The sequence below is a fragment of the Liolophura sinensis genome, chromosome 7 (assembly GCF_032854445.1).
Source record: "Liolophura sinensis isolate JHLJ2023 chromosome 7, CUHK_Ljap_v2, whole genome shotgun sequence".
NCBI classification, from domain to species: Eukaryota; Metazoa; Mollusca; class Polyplacophora; order Chitonida; family Chitonidae; genus Liolophura; species Liolophura sinensis.
The window spans coordinates 37,712,495-37,729,569 of NC_088301.1; the positions used below are offsets into that span (position 1 = coordinate 37,712,495).

Below are 17,075 nucleotides of genomic sequence, written 5' to 3' on the forward strand. Positions count from 1 at the left end.
TACTGATATGGAAAGGGCAGCTATACCATTTACCCAATTAACAACATGATGGGAAAATGTCACCATGAATTTATAATTTGTATGAAAATTTGATTTCTTTGACAGATGAAGGTGCACTCTGTATAATTTCACATTTTTTTTATACAGCTTACTACCTTCACCATGATGTGTGCCATGTAATAAATACAATATTGCATAGTAAAATTAAATGCAAAAAATGCTAGTAAGGATATCTCACCAATCTCTTCTTGCTGGATGTGTTATCTTTAACCCCTAATTGGTAAGAATTTCTGGCTCGAAAACATTACTGTGCTTTCACGTTGAAGTTCTTTTCTTCTATTGGGAGAGAACGTCAGGATAAATGTATTAGGTTTGTATTGTAAGAGGTGATTTAAGTCTAAAATTCTGCTAAACCTCACAAGCATTTCTCTGACTGGGACTTGCAGGCAGCCAAAGACGAGGTGAGCCCAAACAGGTGATGTTTTCTGATGGGATTCGCCCAGGTGGAGACCTTACTGAGGCAGATGGGGTGACAGAGGCACGCCTGCCTCAGCGCTCAGGACGGAAAGTTCACAAGGTTGAGAGGATGTCTGCTGCTTCAGGTAAAAACTTGTCGAATTTCTTGCTGTATTTTTTCTCCTTGCCCAAGATTGGCCTAAGAGGATTGTTATAGGGAAGGTGGCAATCCATCCATCCGTCCATCCAGATATCTGTTGAACTATTAAAGTACACGCATGTAGTTATGAAAAGGACATAGAAGTGAATTGGAACTTGGTACATGGCTTCAAAACTTGATCTGTTTCTGATCATATGCAAGTTTTGGGGGTGATGTTGTCTCTTTTTGTTGTCTCTTGGAAAGTATTTCAGACTTTTTTCAAAATACCATGTTGTCATGTTGAATTTAATCTTGGTACATAGCTTGGTACATATCAGCCTCAAATTTTGGACTGGTTTCTCCTTTTTCAACAAAGTGATGGTTATTTTTTTTTATTAATTTGGACTTTTCAGACCTTTCAGAACCACTGGCTATTCTTTATTGAGACTTGGTTACTTAGTTTATTCATGTTTGACTTTTGGACTATTTCATTAATTTTCACCAAATTTGTTTGACATAGCTATTATTCTGGTAGCTAAGATTAGTAGAGCAACATGTATTGCTTTTGGAATACTTACGTGTACATAACGCTTGTTTGAGATGCTGTTTATTGCATGATGTATTACATGGATTTGCTTCCCTTTGCAGGTGAGGGTCAATCAGCCGGGTCAAGGATGAAGCCAGTGAAGGTCACAGAATCCTCTCGGTGGAGTAGTTTAATCCCAGCGGTAGGATTGCCGCCATTGGTGATGCCAGACTCCACCAGTCAAGGTATATATATTTGTTACTGTAATATCGCAAACTTCGTTGTTATACTTGTAAGCTCTTGTCTCATGCATGCAAGCATGGATGTGTGAAAATGGTTGTTTTTAGATGTGTACAGTTATTTCTTATGAAGTCTAAATGAATAAATTCACAGTATATATACAACAATATAATGCCGTATTTTAGATTACTTAATGTATTGAAAACTAAAGGAAGTGTGATCAAACTGAACTCTGAATTGCTGACCGTTGTCTTCAGCTTTAAGTTCAATTTGTCAGGTTTCTCCAAGGCTGGGATTCTTCCACCCAAAGTAGGACATTGTCATAGTAGGTGCATTGTCTTGAGTATTACTCTTGGTGACATAGTTCAGGGATTCATGTCATCTTTCAACCTGTGTTTGACAGTACAGAATGCTGCCAAAACGACCGTCAGTTTGAAAACTAAATGACAGAAAATTTCACCCATGACTAAATTGCATAGTTGACCTTATTCTGAAGGTTTTATTAATCTTAGATTGTTTGGAAGGTGGAATAATATCCAACTTCAGACATGTAAACTGCATGAAAAGTAATATTTCATGGCTTCTGAAAATGTTTTGGGGGAAATTTGTGGTCATTTTCTGTGTATGAAAACATGAATAGAATATCTACCAGTAGATAACACATTCCTTATAGAATGTAAATTGTTATATTACAGATGATGCAATATACACTAATCCCACTGATGAAAAAGTGATGCAGCAAATACAGAGTAAGTTCATGTGAAGATTATTGACTTCTAGACTGGCAATCGTTGTGTAAAATTCAAGGAATCAGCCTTAAAAATACATCAAATCTTGGTCTGTCATTTTATTTCTTTTTGGAAAAATTTTTGATGTGAAAATGGAGGACTTGTGCTCCTTCAAGGTTTGCTGATGTCAACAACTCTAAAACTATAGACCTAGAATAGCAGACTTTGGATATCAGATATAACTAGATAATTCTGAGAATGATGCCCCTTTCCAGCATTAATTGAGTCTGTATTGAGATGATTTTTACACAAAGATTGGCAATTTCATGATACAGATATTCTTTCCTTTATCCTAAAAAACAAGAAAAAGTTGGAAAGGGCCTTTTATTTCACACAATTCAACATGGTTGATTAGCCTATGGATATTTAAATCTGTAACCACTCTCTTAATCATTGGTAAAGCTTATAAAATTAAAGATAAAATTAAAGCTTATTGCATTGTGAAATGAACTTTGATGGTCTCTTTGTGCAGGTGAATCTGCTGAGCCTGTTGTTTTTATGATCAACCCAAACCTGCAGTGCCGTGTCACTATGGTTAACTGTAAGTCATTTTAGTCTTCCACTTTTACAGGTCATTGGAAAAAAAATATCCAAAATCATGTCTATTTCTAAATTTCTTATGACAGTTGAATCTTGTCACTCTTGTTTTTTTTTTTTCCCCCATTGTTTGATTCTCTACTTTTCTGTGTAGAGGACTTGAACTTTTATGGGTGAAAATCCTGATAAATTCACAATTTCAAAGCAGTAGATACATAACCGTATTTATGGAGCGCTGGTTTACAATACAATTTTGTTAACCGTTATTAAAGTTAAGTCACATTTCTTGGCAAGTAAAACGTATATATTATTTTGTGTAATGATTACCAAGTAGTGCATTGCAAACAGACAAAGAAGGTTGGTTTCTCCAAATTCAGGTGTTGTTTCAGTCCTAAGAGAATGTCCTAAACCACCATTATTAATTTTTGCTTTCCAGTGGATTGTTGTGTACATCGTCAGTGCTGGTGTTTCACAAGTAAAGGCTTGTGCACTGTAGGCCAGGATGAGGTGGTGATTGTACTGGAATGTCTCCAAGACGAGATCACCTTACCCATGGACATATTTCACCACCTTCAGTCTTTGTATGAGTCAGCCAGTAAAGGTAAGATATGGGACATAAAATGAAGTACTCATACACTTCCATTAACTGGAAGGTCAACACAGAATGCACACAATCCTTGAAACTCCTTGAAAGTGCTTAAAAAATACAATTTCATTTTCAAGTACTTGAAAGTCCTTTACAAAAGAAAAATACTCCTGGAAACTTCTTGAAAATCTTAGTCCGTCCCGAACTTAAATATTATCTGCAGACTGCCGAGTCTGTATGTTGAGAGCTGGCAGATAATTTTCCTATAATCAGGACTTCTGCTGGCACTTGCCATTGTCAGAAATTTAGAACAAATTTTTTAAATGGCGATAAAATTTGAAAAAATGCGAATGTTTTTGGCGAAAATTTATTTAAATTTAAAAAATACAAACGTTATACAAAATCTACCATGAGAGTTTTCTGTTTTTTTAAGCAGATTTTTGCAGTTTTTTTTAAACAATAATCTGCTTACTTTCATTTCAAACGGCCTCATCTTGGCGAAACAACAACAACACAGTTGTATGGCGATTACTTAACAGAAACCTACAAAGCGGATTCACCATTGTTGCAAGTTGACTTACATTAAATAACGTTTGAAATCATTTTTGTTAAGTAAGGAATGAGAATCTTGGCACTTTGGGGGATACCTCTCATCGCCAATTGTAAAAAAAACAACAAAAAAAACAAATAATCAAGGGAAATAAAGGTAGAGTTACACCCGTAAATGAAGTTACCTCCCATGAAAAATTTAAACTTAATAAACTATTTTTTTCTGGATCCGAAGTGAATTTAATGGTAAATATAAATGTGTACGCCGTCTGGTTTTCTCTTGTCAGACTGTGTTAATCCAATGTACTGATCATAATGTTGCATTTAAATAAACAGAATTTACAAATTAATTACGTAACAAAATTTTCTGATATTTTTCATGCATGCGTACTATTCATTATACATGCATGCAAATGAAAGCATCTAAAATTCAGACTTAAAATATAGTGTACAATTTGCACCATGGTATGTTTAAACTAGCCTTGAAAATGAAAAAAAATTCCTGGAAAACTCCTTGAATTCCATTTTCATATACCTGTACGAACCTTGATATACTTGTAATTGTCAGGGTTTTCAACAATAAAACTTATATCTGTATGAAACTGTTCATATTATAATGGGCTGTATTGATAGTTTTGTACCAGTGTTCATGTTTATTTACTGTAACTTAACATGGTGTGGCCAGGGAAAGTGCCAAGGTCTTCATCAAGGTATAAACAATTCACCATTATTGTTTATGTAGGTAACACAGTGAGTGACATGGGTCACACAATATTCTGCCAGTCCTTTCTGGGGAGTAAGGATCATGGAGGATTTCTCTACATTCGGCCGTCCTTCCAGTGTCTGCTTAAACTGAGCCTGCCCAGTCCCCCATATGTTTTCGCCATTTTGCTGCAGAAGTGGGAGATTCCTTGGGCTAAGGTGTTCCCTATTAGACTTCTGCTGAGACTTGGTGCTGAATACAGATGTGAGCATTACAAACAGCTTTTTTAATGTGCTTAAAGTCTAATGTTACAAATGCATGTATTGTATTAACATGCAACAATACATTTGTTCATTTGACAATATACGGGCACATCTTTAAAATATTTTGAACAAGTCAACGAAATATTAGCTCGTGGTGTGACACCATTTCTTCTGTGTCTGAGCATTGAAGGCCATGTCCTTCTTAGTATGATATGTTGACATGTACATGTACATCTGTCTATAGCACAGCAACATTTTGACTTAGCTTTGTGTGATAGTCAATTTGTGCCAGTTGAATACTTGTAATTCTGATTGTTCTCTTGTTTACAGATTACCCATGTCCACTCATCAGTATTCGAAACCGAAAGCCGGTGTTTTTCGAGATTGGACACACAATAATGAACTTGCTAGCAGACTTTCGTAGCTACCAGTATATGTTGCCTCAAGTGAAAGGCCTTCTGATTCACATGGAAGACAAGAAGACGGTAATTAACTTTCCGAGGAACAGATATCAGGATGTAAGTTATTACATGAACAAACATGAAAATTTTAAATATTCAGAAAGTTAGTTTGATTTTTCCCATAAGTCTACGTATTCAGGTGGATTACTATTATAATCCTGATCCATGTGTATATTTATTGATATAATGTCTTCATATTATGAAATTATGAAGAAATTGAAATCGGTAGTTTATAGGTGATCAGTATATCACTTTGAAGGTATTCCTGTTTAAATATTTCTGTTAGAAGTAACACCTTTTTTCGACATCTTGTTGCCAAACCACACAACTGCTTATGTAGAATCACCAAATGTTCATATATATGATGTATATGGTGATCTATGGCTGGTGGGTGCAAATAAAAGTTTCACATTGGGGGAAGGATGCCCCTTCAAAGCATTTTCCTCCTCCCACATGTTGAAGACGTATGACCAGAATAATTTGAGGTGGAATCTGGCCTTTGAGGTTCTTATTTTGATTTTCGCAACAGCAGACTTCAAGACGGACTATTAATAGAATACACCTACACTACTAATGCTAACTATTAAAAGTGTTGGTGGTTTGATAGATACAGAAAAATTGACAGATATTGAAGGAGACATTTAACTGTATTATGCATGTATATAAATCAGCAACAGCATGGATTTAATAAGTGTACTGAGTATTTTTCAAGGTTTGTTTATTTATTTATTTATTTTTTTAAAGTTGCACTTTAAAACCCCAATTCTGTACTGTGCCATTAATCTCACAATCAGATCTCCAGCAGGTTAAGAGATACTTCTACATACTTACTTCTTTCGCATGAAACTGAAATGTATCACAGTCGCAGAAATAAATGCTACCATAATGTTAAAATATCTACCTGTTATTGAAACTTATTACATAGTATTGCATATTTTTCTGTTTTTTTTTGTTTTTTGTTCAGTTAATGAAGGTTGTGAATGGAAGCAATGAGCATGTGATGGCATTAGGGGCTAACTTCAGCATGGAAGCTGATTCACATTTAGTGTGTATACAGAATGATGACGGAAACTATCAGACTCAGGCCATAAATATACAGAACAAACCTCGAAAAGGTGAGATCATTGTGACTTCATATTTTCTAAGGTACAGATATATCAGAAAATACGTGAACTTACGGTGAATTTATTTACCATACATTTTGTAGACTTGTCAATTCGACTTTCAATCCCATGACTGCATTGAAATAATTTGTATCGGGTTTGGAAATACAATTTCTTAGGGAGCATGTTCAGAATGCAGTTGTTCAACATTAGTTATTTAATACATTAGGTTTTTCATATTTCTGTTAGATTTTTTTTTTTTCGTTCCTGCATGGCATTGTCACTGAACACTTGTGTAAGTAATGAGTTGTGCGCAGTTGGAAATGGTTTTCAAAAAAAGAATGCATGAAATATCACCTCACGCTATTTTTGTAAGATTTGTTAAGTAAACTATCTCCAGTGTTAGAAATAAAACTACATGTGGAGTTAAATTGTTGTTTTAAAACTACACATGGAGTTAAATTGTTGTTTTCCAGTCCAGTATAATCTACGTGATTTTATCTCCTTTTTCATTCTTGTAGTCACGGGAGCCAGTTTTGTGGTGTTTAATGGAGCCTTGAAGACAGCATCTGGACTGACAGCCAAGTCGAGTATTGTGGAGGATGGACTGATGGTGCAGATCCCTCCTGACTCAATGGCTGCCCTGAAACAGTCCATCAAGGACATGAAGAACTACAGTATTGCCTGTGGCAGTGTGGGCTCAGCTAAACCTGATGAAGTGATCACCATCCAGTGGGTAGAAGACGACAGAACTGTCAATGTGGGGTATGACATTTCTTTTGTATCATCATTTTCTAGCTGCTATTTTTTTATATAGTTTATGAACAATTACCTCTAAAAGGCTTTGAATTACACAGTTCTTGCTTCTGGAAAACCGGTAAGTCTGCTTAAACATTGGTAATTTCGGCCATGCCTTGCTTTGCGGTCAGCATGAGAGGAATAGGCCAAGTACTGGTCAGCCCGGTGTCAGTATAATATGAGTGGATGGGCGAATGGTGTTTAAATATGTTGGCATTGGGTCCAACCTGCTACAAGAAAATGTGATATGACAAATAATATTCACAACCACCTTAAACCCCAATCTGACAAACAAATTGTAAATCAGCTGAACCTGTGTGCAAGTTTTGCCAAGACCCTTTGACATTGTCAGAAACATCCATACATGTTTACGGACTTCAGTCAGTCAGTCAGTCAGTCAGTGAGATGATTTGTTATCATTATTGCTCACCAGGACTTGCAACTCCTCAGACCTTGAAAATCTTGCAATGCTTGCAATGCATTTGCCTACTACCTACTACCTCATATTGAATAACAGTATGAGCTATAAGTATTCATACTAATGAAGTTATTTAGGTTGTTTTTGAAGTAAGTAGAAAGTGCTGCTGTCTGAAGAGTTATCTTACATAGAGGTAGAGTACTTTCCTCTATTAGTAGAGGGCTGATTAGTTACGTTATGAAAATTGGACATACTATTTATACAGATATAATAAACTGCAAATGCTACACATTGTGTTGATGCCCGTTTACCTTATTTCTTCAACCTATTCAGATCTTAACCTTGTTTTGTTTTAAGCGTATTTTAAGAACTTTTCTCTACCTAGACTGAACACATATTTGCTGTGAAGGCCCAGTGTTGCCAATACCAGTCAACATTAATTATTGCCTTAGTAAAAAAATTAAGGTTGATAAATTTCACCTAAACATACGAAAAGGTTGAAGAAAAAGGTTAATCATTTTTCAAAGCTACATAAGTTTTGCTTGTGTTGGAACAGAGTGAAGAGCCCTGTTGACAATATGAGCATGGATGGCATAGAAAGTCTGCACATTCACAATGGTACAGACTATCTGGGAGAGAATCGTGTGATCCGCTGGACTGAGGTCTTTTTCATACAAAACAAAGACTCTGCCAAACTGGAGCCCATAGATTTGAGTCGCCTGGCAGAGTCCCTGGCCCAGGCCGGCTGTATAGCCCTTACTCCTCACCTGGATCAACTCAATGGAGCAGGACTCAACAAGATTGGATTACGAGCAACCATCCACTCGGATAGTGTAAGTTTATTGATGATCGAAGAAGTGAAAACAGTCTGTAATCATTCATTTTGGGTCCATCAAGCCAGTGAGTCCTTACACAAGAGTCACATGGAACTTTCCAGAGGTCAGGTGATTTGCCTGGGTTTACTCCATGTGTAAAGGTGACTGTTATCTTATAAGTGAAAAAAAACTTGAGAATGTTGTGAAAAAACAATGCAGATAGTAAGTAAATTAATAAATATACAGGGGTCATTCAAAATGTATCTAGTTACATTTTCAGGACTGTTTGGTAGTTGAGGATATACATGTGTGTAGGTTCATTGAGAGAGAGTATTTTGTTTGGAACTAAGGGTTTTTAGCTCACCCGTACGAAGTAAGGAGAGGTATTGTTAGAGGGAAAAGTGTTTGGGTGTGATTAAGCATTTTATCTCTAGCTATTTTACCAGATTTTTTGGGAGTGTCAAAAGTTAGACTTCATTTTCTCAGGTATACATATTATAGAAAACTTTCCATATCTATTTTAGTACGAGGAGCCTATGACCATGATGTCAGTGGTCAATGCTTGGGTGTGTCTAGACTTCCGCTGAATGTGTAAACCATGCATCAGCGAAGGCAAAGATAGTTGCCAGCTGAGTATTTGCTCAGCCGATCATAGGATTGCATTGACCACCCATGGTCAATTGTGGGTAGCGATTTGCATGTCAAAATTTGCTCCAGCGAGTTTTGAACTCCCCAAAAGGATTTTTTGTTTGTACTACCCTAGCTCAACAGTTGCTCAGCCATTCTTACAGGGGTGATGGACCCAAAACGAATGATTACAGACCGTTTGCAATTTGCATACAAAGACTATTGCCTACAATAATGTCTTTTACCACCGCAACGATTTACAACTCTAAAATGTACGAAGTCACTGCTCTGCAATCTTCATGCATATGATAAACAATAATATGTATGACAGTGTGATAATTTTTGGCTTTTCACTTTGATTTAATAAGATCTTAGCACTATGTAATCAGAGAATAGTATCTGTGTGTAGTGTGATTCTACTTTATTTTGGTTTAGAGGACAGCTAGTATTTGAATGTATCACCTCACTTCAACATTATTCAGTTTTACGAACTGCTTAATCAGGCAATATACCAGTGTTTTCTGAATGCCTTGTCTTCATAAGAGCTGTGAAATAATATTGAAAACAGATGCTAAAAAGGTTTGTGTTAAGTTGTTTAATATGTGTATATGTTATGTGGGAAATATGTACATTCACATGTATATGCAAACGCATGTTAATTTGTCACTGTTTTCTTCTCTTTTTTCCATAGGTTGGGTACGAAGTTGGTTCTAATGGAGAGAAATTACCAGATATGTATATGAATGATTTGGACAATGAGTTGATTCCTGTAATACACAATGCTGCCTCACTAAATCAGGAGGGCCCAATCACTCTAGAGCTCATTTTCTACATTCTCAACTAGCTGCTCTGGCAAGGAGACTGAGAATTGCTTGTGTGTGAGGCTATATTGCCAGGTGTGCCATGATTCGTATCAGGCTGTGAAATTTTGGTATAATGGAAGAGAGAGAGAACATATTGAGTGCATCCAATCCTAACGGGCACCAAGTGGTTTTCAAAGATTATCTAATTTCAATGGGAAAGCAATACACTTTTGGCATCCCCATTTTCTACATTAGTTATTTTTATTTCTGGTCAACTTTTGGATTGAGGCTGTGTGGACAAACTATTTCTATTCCCTATTGATAAGGGTTTTGTGGATTCCCACAATTTATTTGAATTAGGAAACTGTTAATTAATAGATAATTAATAGTTGTGTGTACGTGTATGCATTTGTAGAAGCTGTCCTTGTGGATAAGCGTACATACATGTAGGCTCTAACTATTAACGTTTGCAAAAAAAATCTTAATCCACTAATATTCCTGTTGGCTGATGACAGATTCATTTGCAAAAAGTAAATAACAAAGTCACGACTTCTACATGTATTGGATTGCCTGTGTGGTTTTTGGCATGTCTCAGGTCACTCTGCCATGTTTGCAAACCTATTGGGGATTATTACAAAGATTCTGTTGCCTTAGGTCAATTTGTGAAGCCTTCAGATTATGCATCACTCTTGGTGCTAATCTACGGCAGAGCAATTCATTGAGAGCTGCATTTTTTTCCCTTCTGTTTTGACAGCCTAAAGTGTTTCTTTGAAAATCATTCCAAAATACTGTTGATAAGCTGGTGTAGTATATTAAAACTATTACACTGATCAATAGGTGTGCAGTGACACTGGGATGTGAGATAATGCATGTGATTCAGGTACTCAACTGCCTGTGTGACTTGTGACTTCAGTTTAATACCTTTGGCAATACATCAGAAGGGGCTGAAAATTACACGACTGCATTTTGAAATTGTAAGATAAGGGTGGAAATCTAGCCCTGATCGCAGAGGACACCAGACCAGTTACCTTGAAGATAATCCAGATAAAACCTCAGTTGTATTCCAGAGTTTCAACTATATTATAATACTAGGTGTTGGTGCCTAAGTATGTAATGAAACAAATACAGTACATGTCATGAAATGAAGCAGGACAAACAAATACAGTACATGTCATGAAATGAAGCAGAAAATTTGTCCTGCTTTTCAAGATAGATAATAACCAAGGATACTCAAACTCGTCTGATGATACTTTTTGTCTTCTGAAAATAAACTTCGTATTTCCTCAAGAAAATGTGCTGTGCACATGATTAAGAACACCAGATGTTACCATACATGTTGGCATATTTATAGGAGTGCTATATTACTAATGTACGCATGATTGAGACTCCAGTGGGCTTCAAAGGTAAAATTACCTGACTTTTACAAACACATCTCGACCCAAAACAATGCCCGTCTGCAGAACCCGCAAAGATGATAGATGTCTTGACAGTTAATAGTTGGCGATATCGATAGATATCTTCTCTTTGAACATGCAAAACCTTCGAGATATTCATTCATGGTTGAGCATAACTTCCATGAAAAAACAAAACGCAGGCAAATGCGATTTTTTCAAAGAATTGTTGCATTGGAAATGGTTTGTTTTTTCTCTTTGTGGCATGTACTTGTAGCATACAGCAGAATGATCACTGTAATAGTTGGAACTTAGGAAGGAAAGTCCTAGGAACTTGTGTCAGACATGCTAATGAGAGACTTCGCTACTTGGTATTTCGATGAAGGCCTTTAATTTATGGTTAAAGGAAAAATGTGATTACAGTGCCAACTATAAAAGAAATTAGAGAAAACCAAATGCATGTTATTGAGTGGTAGAATGGGATATATGGAGGATGTTTAACCTAACCTGTCGTTGTTGGAAGTCTGTGATGTGGGTTATGGTGACATCACTGAACCCAGGCACCACGCACAACTATCCTATGGCTCATGGATTAAAACATCAGCCTTAACACAAAGATCATTCGTATTCTTGATTTCCAAACACACATTTGCTTGCTTCATTTCAATTTTTTCCTTTAAAATTTTTTAAGAATCTTTGTGAAAATACCATATTTATTACCTGCTTTTTAAGTGAGATTAGTTTATTTCCAGCATGGTGTAATTGTTATTGTTATACATACATCTTTATATTGTACATGTTTCGTGTTTAAAATAGTTTTGACACTAGTTTGTCCTATGTCTGTGTGCACTTATGAAGATAGTGGACAAAGGAGAATTTGAAAATATAGGAAAGGATTTCAGCAGTTTTTTTTTATTTTATTTTTTTTTTCGTTTTTTTTTTTTTTTTGTTTGTTTTTTTTTCAATCATCTAGCCAGCGGATTGTTCCTAGTGCTTAAAGATAATGGGTCATGCAACCCAGTATAGCAACCGTTCTTTGCGTATTTATGGTCATGTGAAATTTGGTTTCCGAAATTTTGATCTTCTAATGATGATTATGTAAAGTGACATATTTTGGATATGTCAGTTATATACACATATAACCCAGAATGTTTATCTGTGAGTTCGTTGATAGATATATTTAGTAAATGTTTAACAGTGTACAATGTTGGATAATAACAAATATCCACGTGTTAACAATATTTGAATGTGAAGATGTTTTCGACGTAAGCTGTTAACCGTTAGGTTGTTTGTGTACAGAAAGGGGCTGGATATAAACTGGTTAATTATACAACAAATATATATCATATAGGCACCTATTTCTGAATTCCCTGGGAAGAGTGCTTCATTGTCATAAAAACATATGTCCGAATAAATTAACTTAATCTGCCACTCTCCAAGATTTTGTGTGTTTTCATTTTCTATGTCTGTGTGAGTTTGTGGTAACATACAGTTTGTCAGTCTTTAAGTGACAAATTCAAGGTATTCTTTAGTACATGATAAGGGTTTGACTCTTTCCTCGTATAATAGGTCTATAATGAGTCTTGCTTTGTCGGGCCTTGTAAAATTTAAGTCGGGCCTCATTTAAATTTAAAATCTGGTACAATGCGTCTTTGTGCTGTTTACAGTTATACCCTTATGCCATACAAGGATCCGACCATGGATGAAATATTTTGTTGTCAAGTGGTACGTGAGAAGGTCTCCCAGCAACCTGCGGATGGTCGTGGGTTTCCACCGGGTTTTGCCGGTTCCCTTCCACCATAATGCTGGCCGCCGTCGTGTAAGTGCAATATTCTTGAGTACGGCGTAAAACACCAATCAAATAAATAAATAAATTGTTGTGAAGTGTTATCACTCCTTATGCAATGTGCATGGTGACAATGCATCTGATGCAATTCCAATGTTTAGTAGCGTTTCCGATGAATCTGTAGCAGAAGGGTGAGATATTAATGGGATTTCAATCAACATTTTCAATAGCAATAGAGCGCGGAAATCGGGACTTCTGTATATTCGAGGATGCAGAAAACTGACAATGCACGAAAATATACTTTTGCCTAACCACAACGAATGACAACTCCCATGCATCTATCGTACATAGTCCACACCAGAAGGTTGGAAACTAGAATTAAATTGACCTTAATGTGGATGAGTGGTTGTTTCTTCAATGATGACATTGCATTGCAGACCTATCGTCCGGTACCTTCATATAACATATAGTGGCACATCGACTCCTTTATGTTTGGAATAATAAAACAAGGTGGTAATCTAACTGACTAATAAACTATTAGTGTCGGGAAAGCTGTTTGGATTTATTCCGGAACGTCACCTGATCGGCATCTTATCGATCTGATATTGGTGACAGGCTCTCCACTCATATAGGAAAAAGCAGAGCGTGATAACCACAGGCGCTCAAATCCAGTCCTCAAACCATCTAGGGCTATTATTTGCTCGAATCCACCATTCGAATTTTTTCGAATATTTGAACAGTATTGTTATTATTATGTATTGCGGTAGGACAACTCCAATTTCGACTCACGTCAGCAACAAGCAAACAAAGAAATAACTACAAAATGCATAAAAGGAGGGTGTAACTTGGCCCAGAACCCTTTAAGTCTCATGGATTTGGACCGAGAAAATTTACACAGGTGATTCTAGAGTAAATTACATTTATTTAAAGGGCGTCAAGAATTTCATATTGTTTTCAGTTTGATGACTGAGCATTGTGATTAAGACTGAATTTTTGAAGAACCTTACATGCAAGACATTTTGCTTTATAGTGTATATATAGAACAGTCAAATTTGAAGAAATTATGATGGTTTCCAAAGAATACTCGAGGGTAGAAGATACATTGTAAACTAGCCAGTTAGGACTAATAAACTATAATGTTTAATTATTTGATTGGTGTTTTACGCCGTACTCAAGAATATTCCACTTATGCGACGGCGGCCAGCATTATGGTGGTTTGAAAGCGGGCAGAACCCGGGGGAAACCCACAACCATCCACAGGTTGCTGGCGGACCTTCCCACGTACGACCGGAGATAGAGGCTAGGTGGATAGTATACAATGTACTCATGCATTAATGTGTACCGTTGGACATCATAGTAGTTTACACTCAAATAATTAACCTGTTAATTTTAATAGAAAGTCTGGTGTCTGAGTGATGGTGAGTATTCTGCTATTGCAGAAGGCTTATCTGTTAAACCTAACACACATATAACATATTCTATAATTTCAGCATAAATATTCTATTAGATTAACAGGATGTTATGATGAATATGACAGAATATTATGTTAAAATAACAGAATACATTCTAGCATCACTCAGACAACAGACTTTCTAGTAGAATCAAGAGATGAAGTTTGGAATGTATGTGTTTCAGGTCAGGGGAATATCTTGAGTAGTGGGTTATACGTTTTCATCAGTCTCTATTCACAACTCCTGAGACACATCAAAACGTTTTCCTCACGCTGTGCAGATAGGAAGATTTCCTATCTATATCGAAGAATTAAACATCAAACAATATTTCTCTCTAAACTGTACTCCACAGGATGTCTCCATGGCACCCACTCTCCACCAGGATGGTTCCATTTGCGGATGTAACATTTTACTAAGTTGGCAGCCGAATTCCTCTGTCTCGAACGTCTTCTTAAAGCCTTGGCAGCGCATGACATCAGGTTTTGGCATATTCTTTGTTAATATCCCAAACCCTCATATCAGCGCTCTGCCAAGGGTTTTTTTTTATAGTTATTTTTAAAACCTGTACCAATACTCAAATGTCACTAAATGTGGTATTTTGTACAGATTTAAGCATCCAAGGTTTTGAATTTCATCCAGCCATAAATGGACCAGAGTCTCTGCCCACTAATGCACTCCAGAAATTTATACAAAATAAAACAAAATCCTGTATTCAAGGCTACGCCACGCTGTTGTCGTAGCTCTGGTTTTATGCCGTATGTCTTTAACAAACGTACATAGTTAACGAACATTTTTTGTTCTTGTTGTTAATGTATATACACTTGCATTGTGTGTCGACACCACCAGTAGTCTTCATACAACATTCCGTTAGAAGCTTTGCCTTTCCGTTACATAATGCAAGGGAAAAGCCCAGGACAATGGGTTATATAAGCATCCATATTTATTAGCAAGCAGTGAGTAGTTCCTTGATAATAACATGTATCCGACTTACTAATTATTCATAGCTGAGTTTGAAATTTGATTTGACTGCCATATCTTTTATATCGTATCCTTATATAAACCAGGGTTATGATGCTGGAGTGTCATTAATTTTCCTCTAGACCCGACCCCTTTGCATTTTTTCATGTTAAGGTTTATTCTAAATCAATGACATCTAATAAACTGCAAGTAACCACAGTGCAGGCTTTGTTATTTTATTCTGCTGAACCTCTGGTGGTAAGGGGGCATGTTATTTGCTACTATTTAAGCATTTGCATGAACAGTTAGAATCAAAGCCAATTATCACACTCTCCTTGCTGCTATGTTTTTACTATTCGATGCTGTGTTTTATATCACCAGAATAACTAGCGTCTTCCATTTATCCTAGAAAACTGGTGGCAGCTTTTTACATGTTACCGGACATATATACATAATTATTTCTCATATTACTTTTGTACCTGATGTCAGTGTATGTTGTTTAGGAAATGGTATTGCGATTTCTAAAGTATACATCAAAACAGGCGTTGCCACGAGGCCAATTCCCAAGACAACGTTTAAACACAAGCCACTAAAGAACTTAGGAAGTATGTAAAGTACGAAATTAGGAAGTAATTTCTAAGAGTCAGAGCAGTCAAGAGTTTTTAATGCCTGATGTTGGAAAGACTCAAAGCAGCCATGAATTAAATCGATATCCAAATTGTGTTCCATGCTTGTACTATAACATTCTTGTCTGTATAATCAAAATAGGTAAGCCTATTTCAGTTGCGCTTTGATTGCAACGGTTCATTTCCTTCCCGGACAATACTATTACCAACAGGGGCCTTAATGCTGTTAATGTCAACCGTTTAAACGGCTGCTGTAAAAAGATGCTTTACTGGTGCAGCAAGCCTGGAAATAAGCAGCAGAACAAGAACAATTATCTTCACCAAGCAATATTTGACAGGGATTAACTGTTTGGTACAGGACAAAACTGCCATGTAAATAATTTCTCTTTTTTTATTAGTGTGAATAGCTGGTAGATGTGCCATTATGGCCTGTATCAACTCGAAAATTAAGGAGAGCACCGTCCGACTAGATAAGTCGATAGGTATATTTTCATTATCAAGGAGAGCGACTGTCAGCTTGGTTATCGGTACCCAATTGATGTCATCAATGACGTTGTGTATAAAATGTCATAACTTAAAACTAAAACATCATCACCTACAATGCCTTGTTGACATGGACGAGTAATAGGTCTATCATGATTTAACATTTAGATGCTAATTATTTATTTGAATGGAGTTTTTGAGCCATATTCAAGAATATTTCACTTTCAATCTCACTGGTGAGAGGCTCTTACGTGGGCCATTGCGCCACACTGGCACGCTAACCAATCAGACAAACAGTACCCTCCTTAAATAATGACAAACTGAATTTAGACGTGCATCAGTCAGTCAAACGTAAACATAGCCTACATGTGGTGTTTGACTTGGACAAGGACGTAACAAATTGATCAATTTAGTACTTATAATTAGTACTGTGCAGCTAGAGCGTTACGGTTCCTGGAATCGCTTACGTGCTTGCTGCACCAATTTCATAGTGGTGATGGCGATATTCAGGGCAGAGTTTCACAGATGATGGCCGCTTATTTGCCATGATCCTCCGGGACCCACGCACA

General features: G+C 36.5%; 1 protein-coding gene across 2 annotated transcripts in view; it reads left to right on the forward strand.

Moving 5' to 3' along the window:
- The window catches only part of LOC135469607 (zinc finger FYVE domain-containing protein 9-like), a 17,927-nt gene extending 5,835 nt beyond the window's left edge, over positions 1 to 12,092 (forward strand). For both annotated transcript variants that reach the window (XM_064748106.1, XM_064748107.1), the window contains 11 exons: positions 447 to 602; positions 1,244 to 1,366; positions 2,057 to 2,110; positions 2,622 to 2,690; positions 3,123 to 3,287; positions 4,564 to 4,788; positions 5,118 to 5,305; positions 6,213 to 6,363; positions 6,873 to 7,116; positions 8,124 to 8,400; positions 9,701 to 12,092. In XM_064748106.1, coding sequence (XP_064604176.1) covers positions 447 to 602; positions 1,244 to 1,366; positions 2,057 to 2,110; positions 2,622 to 2,690; positions 3,123 to 3,287; positions 4,564 to 4,788; positions 5,118 to 5,305; positions 6,213 to 6,363; positions 6,873 to 7,116; positions 8,124 to 8,400; positions 9,701 to 9,853 — 1,805 coding nt within the window. In that variant the 3' untranslated portion in view covers positions 9,854 to 12,092. The remainder of the gene's footprint in view (positions 1 to 446; positions 603 to 1,243; positions 1,367 to 2,056; positions 2,111 to 2,621; positions 2,691 to 3,122; positions 3,288 to 4,563; positions 4,789 to 5,117; positions 5,306 to 6,212; positions 6,364 to 6,872; positions 7,117 to 8,123; positions 8,401 to 9,700) is intronic.
- The last annotated feature ends 4,983 nt before the right edge of the window (positions 12,093 to 17,075 follow it).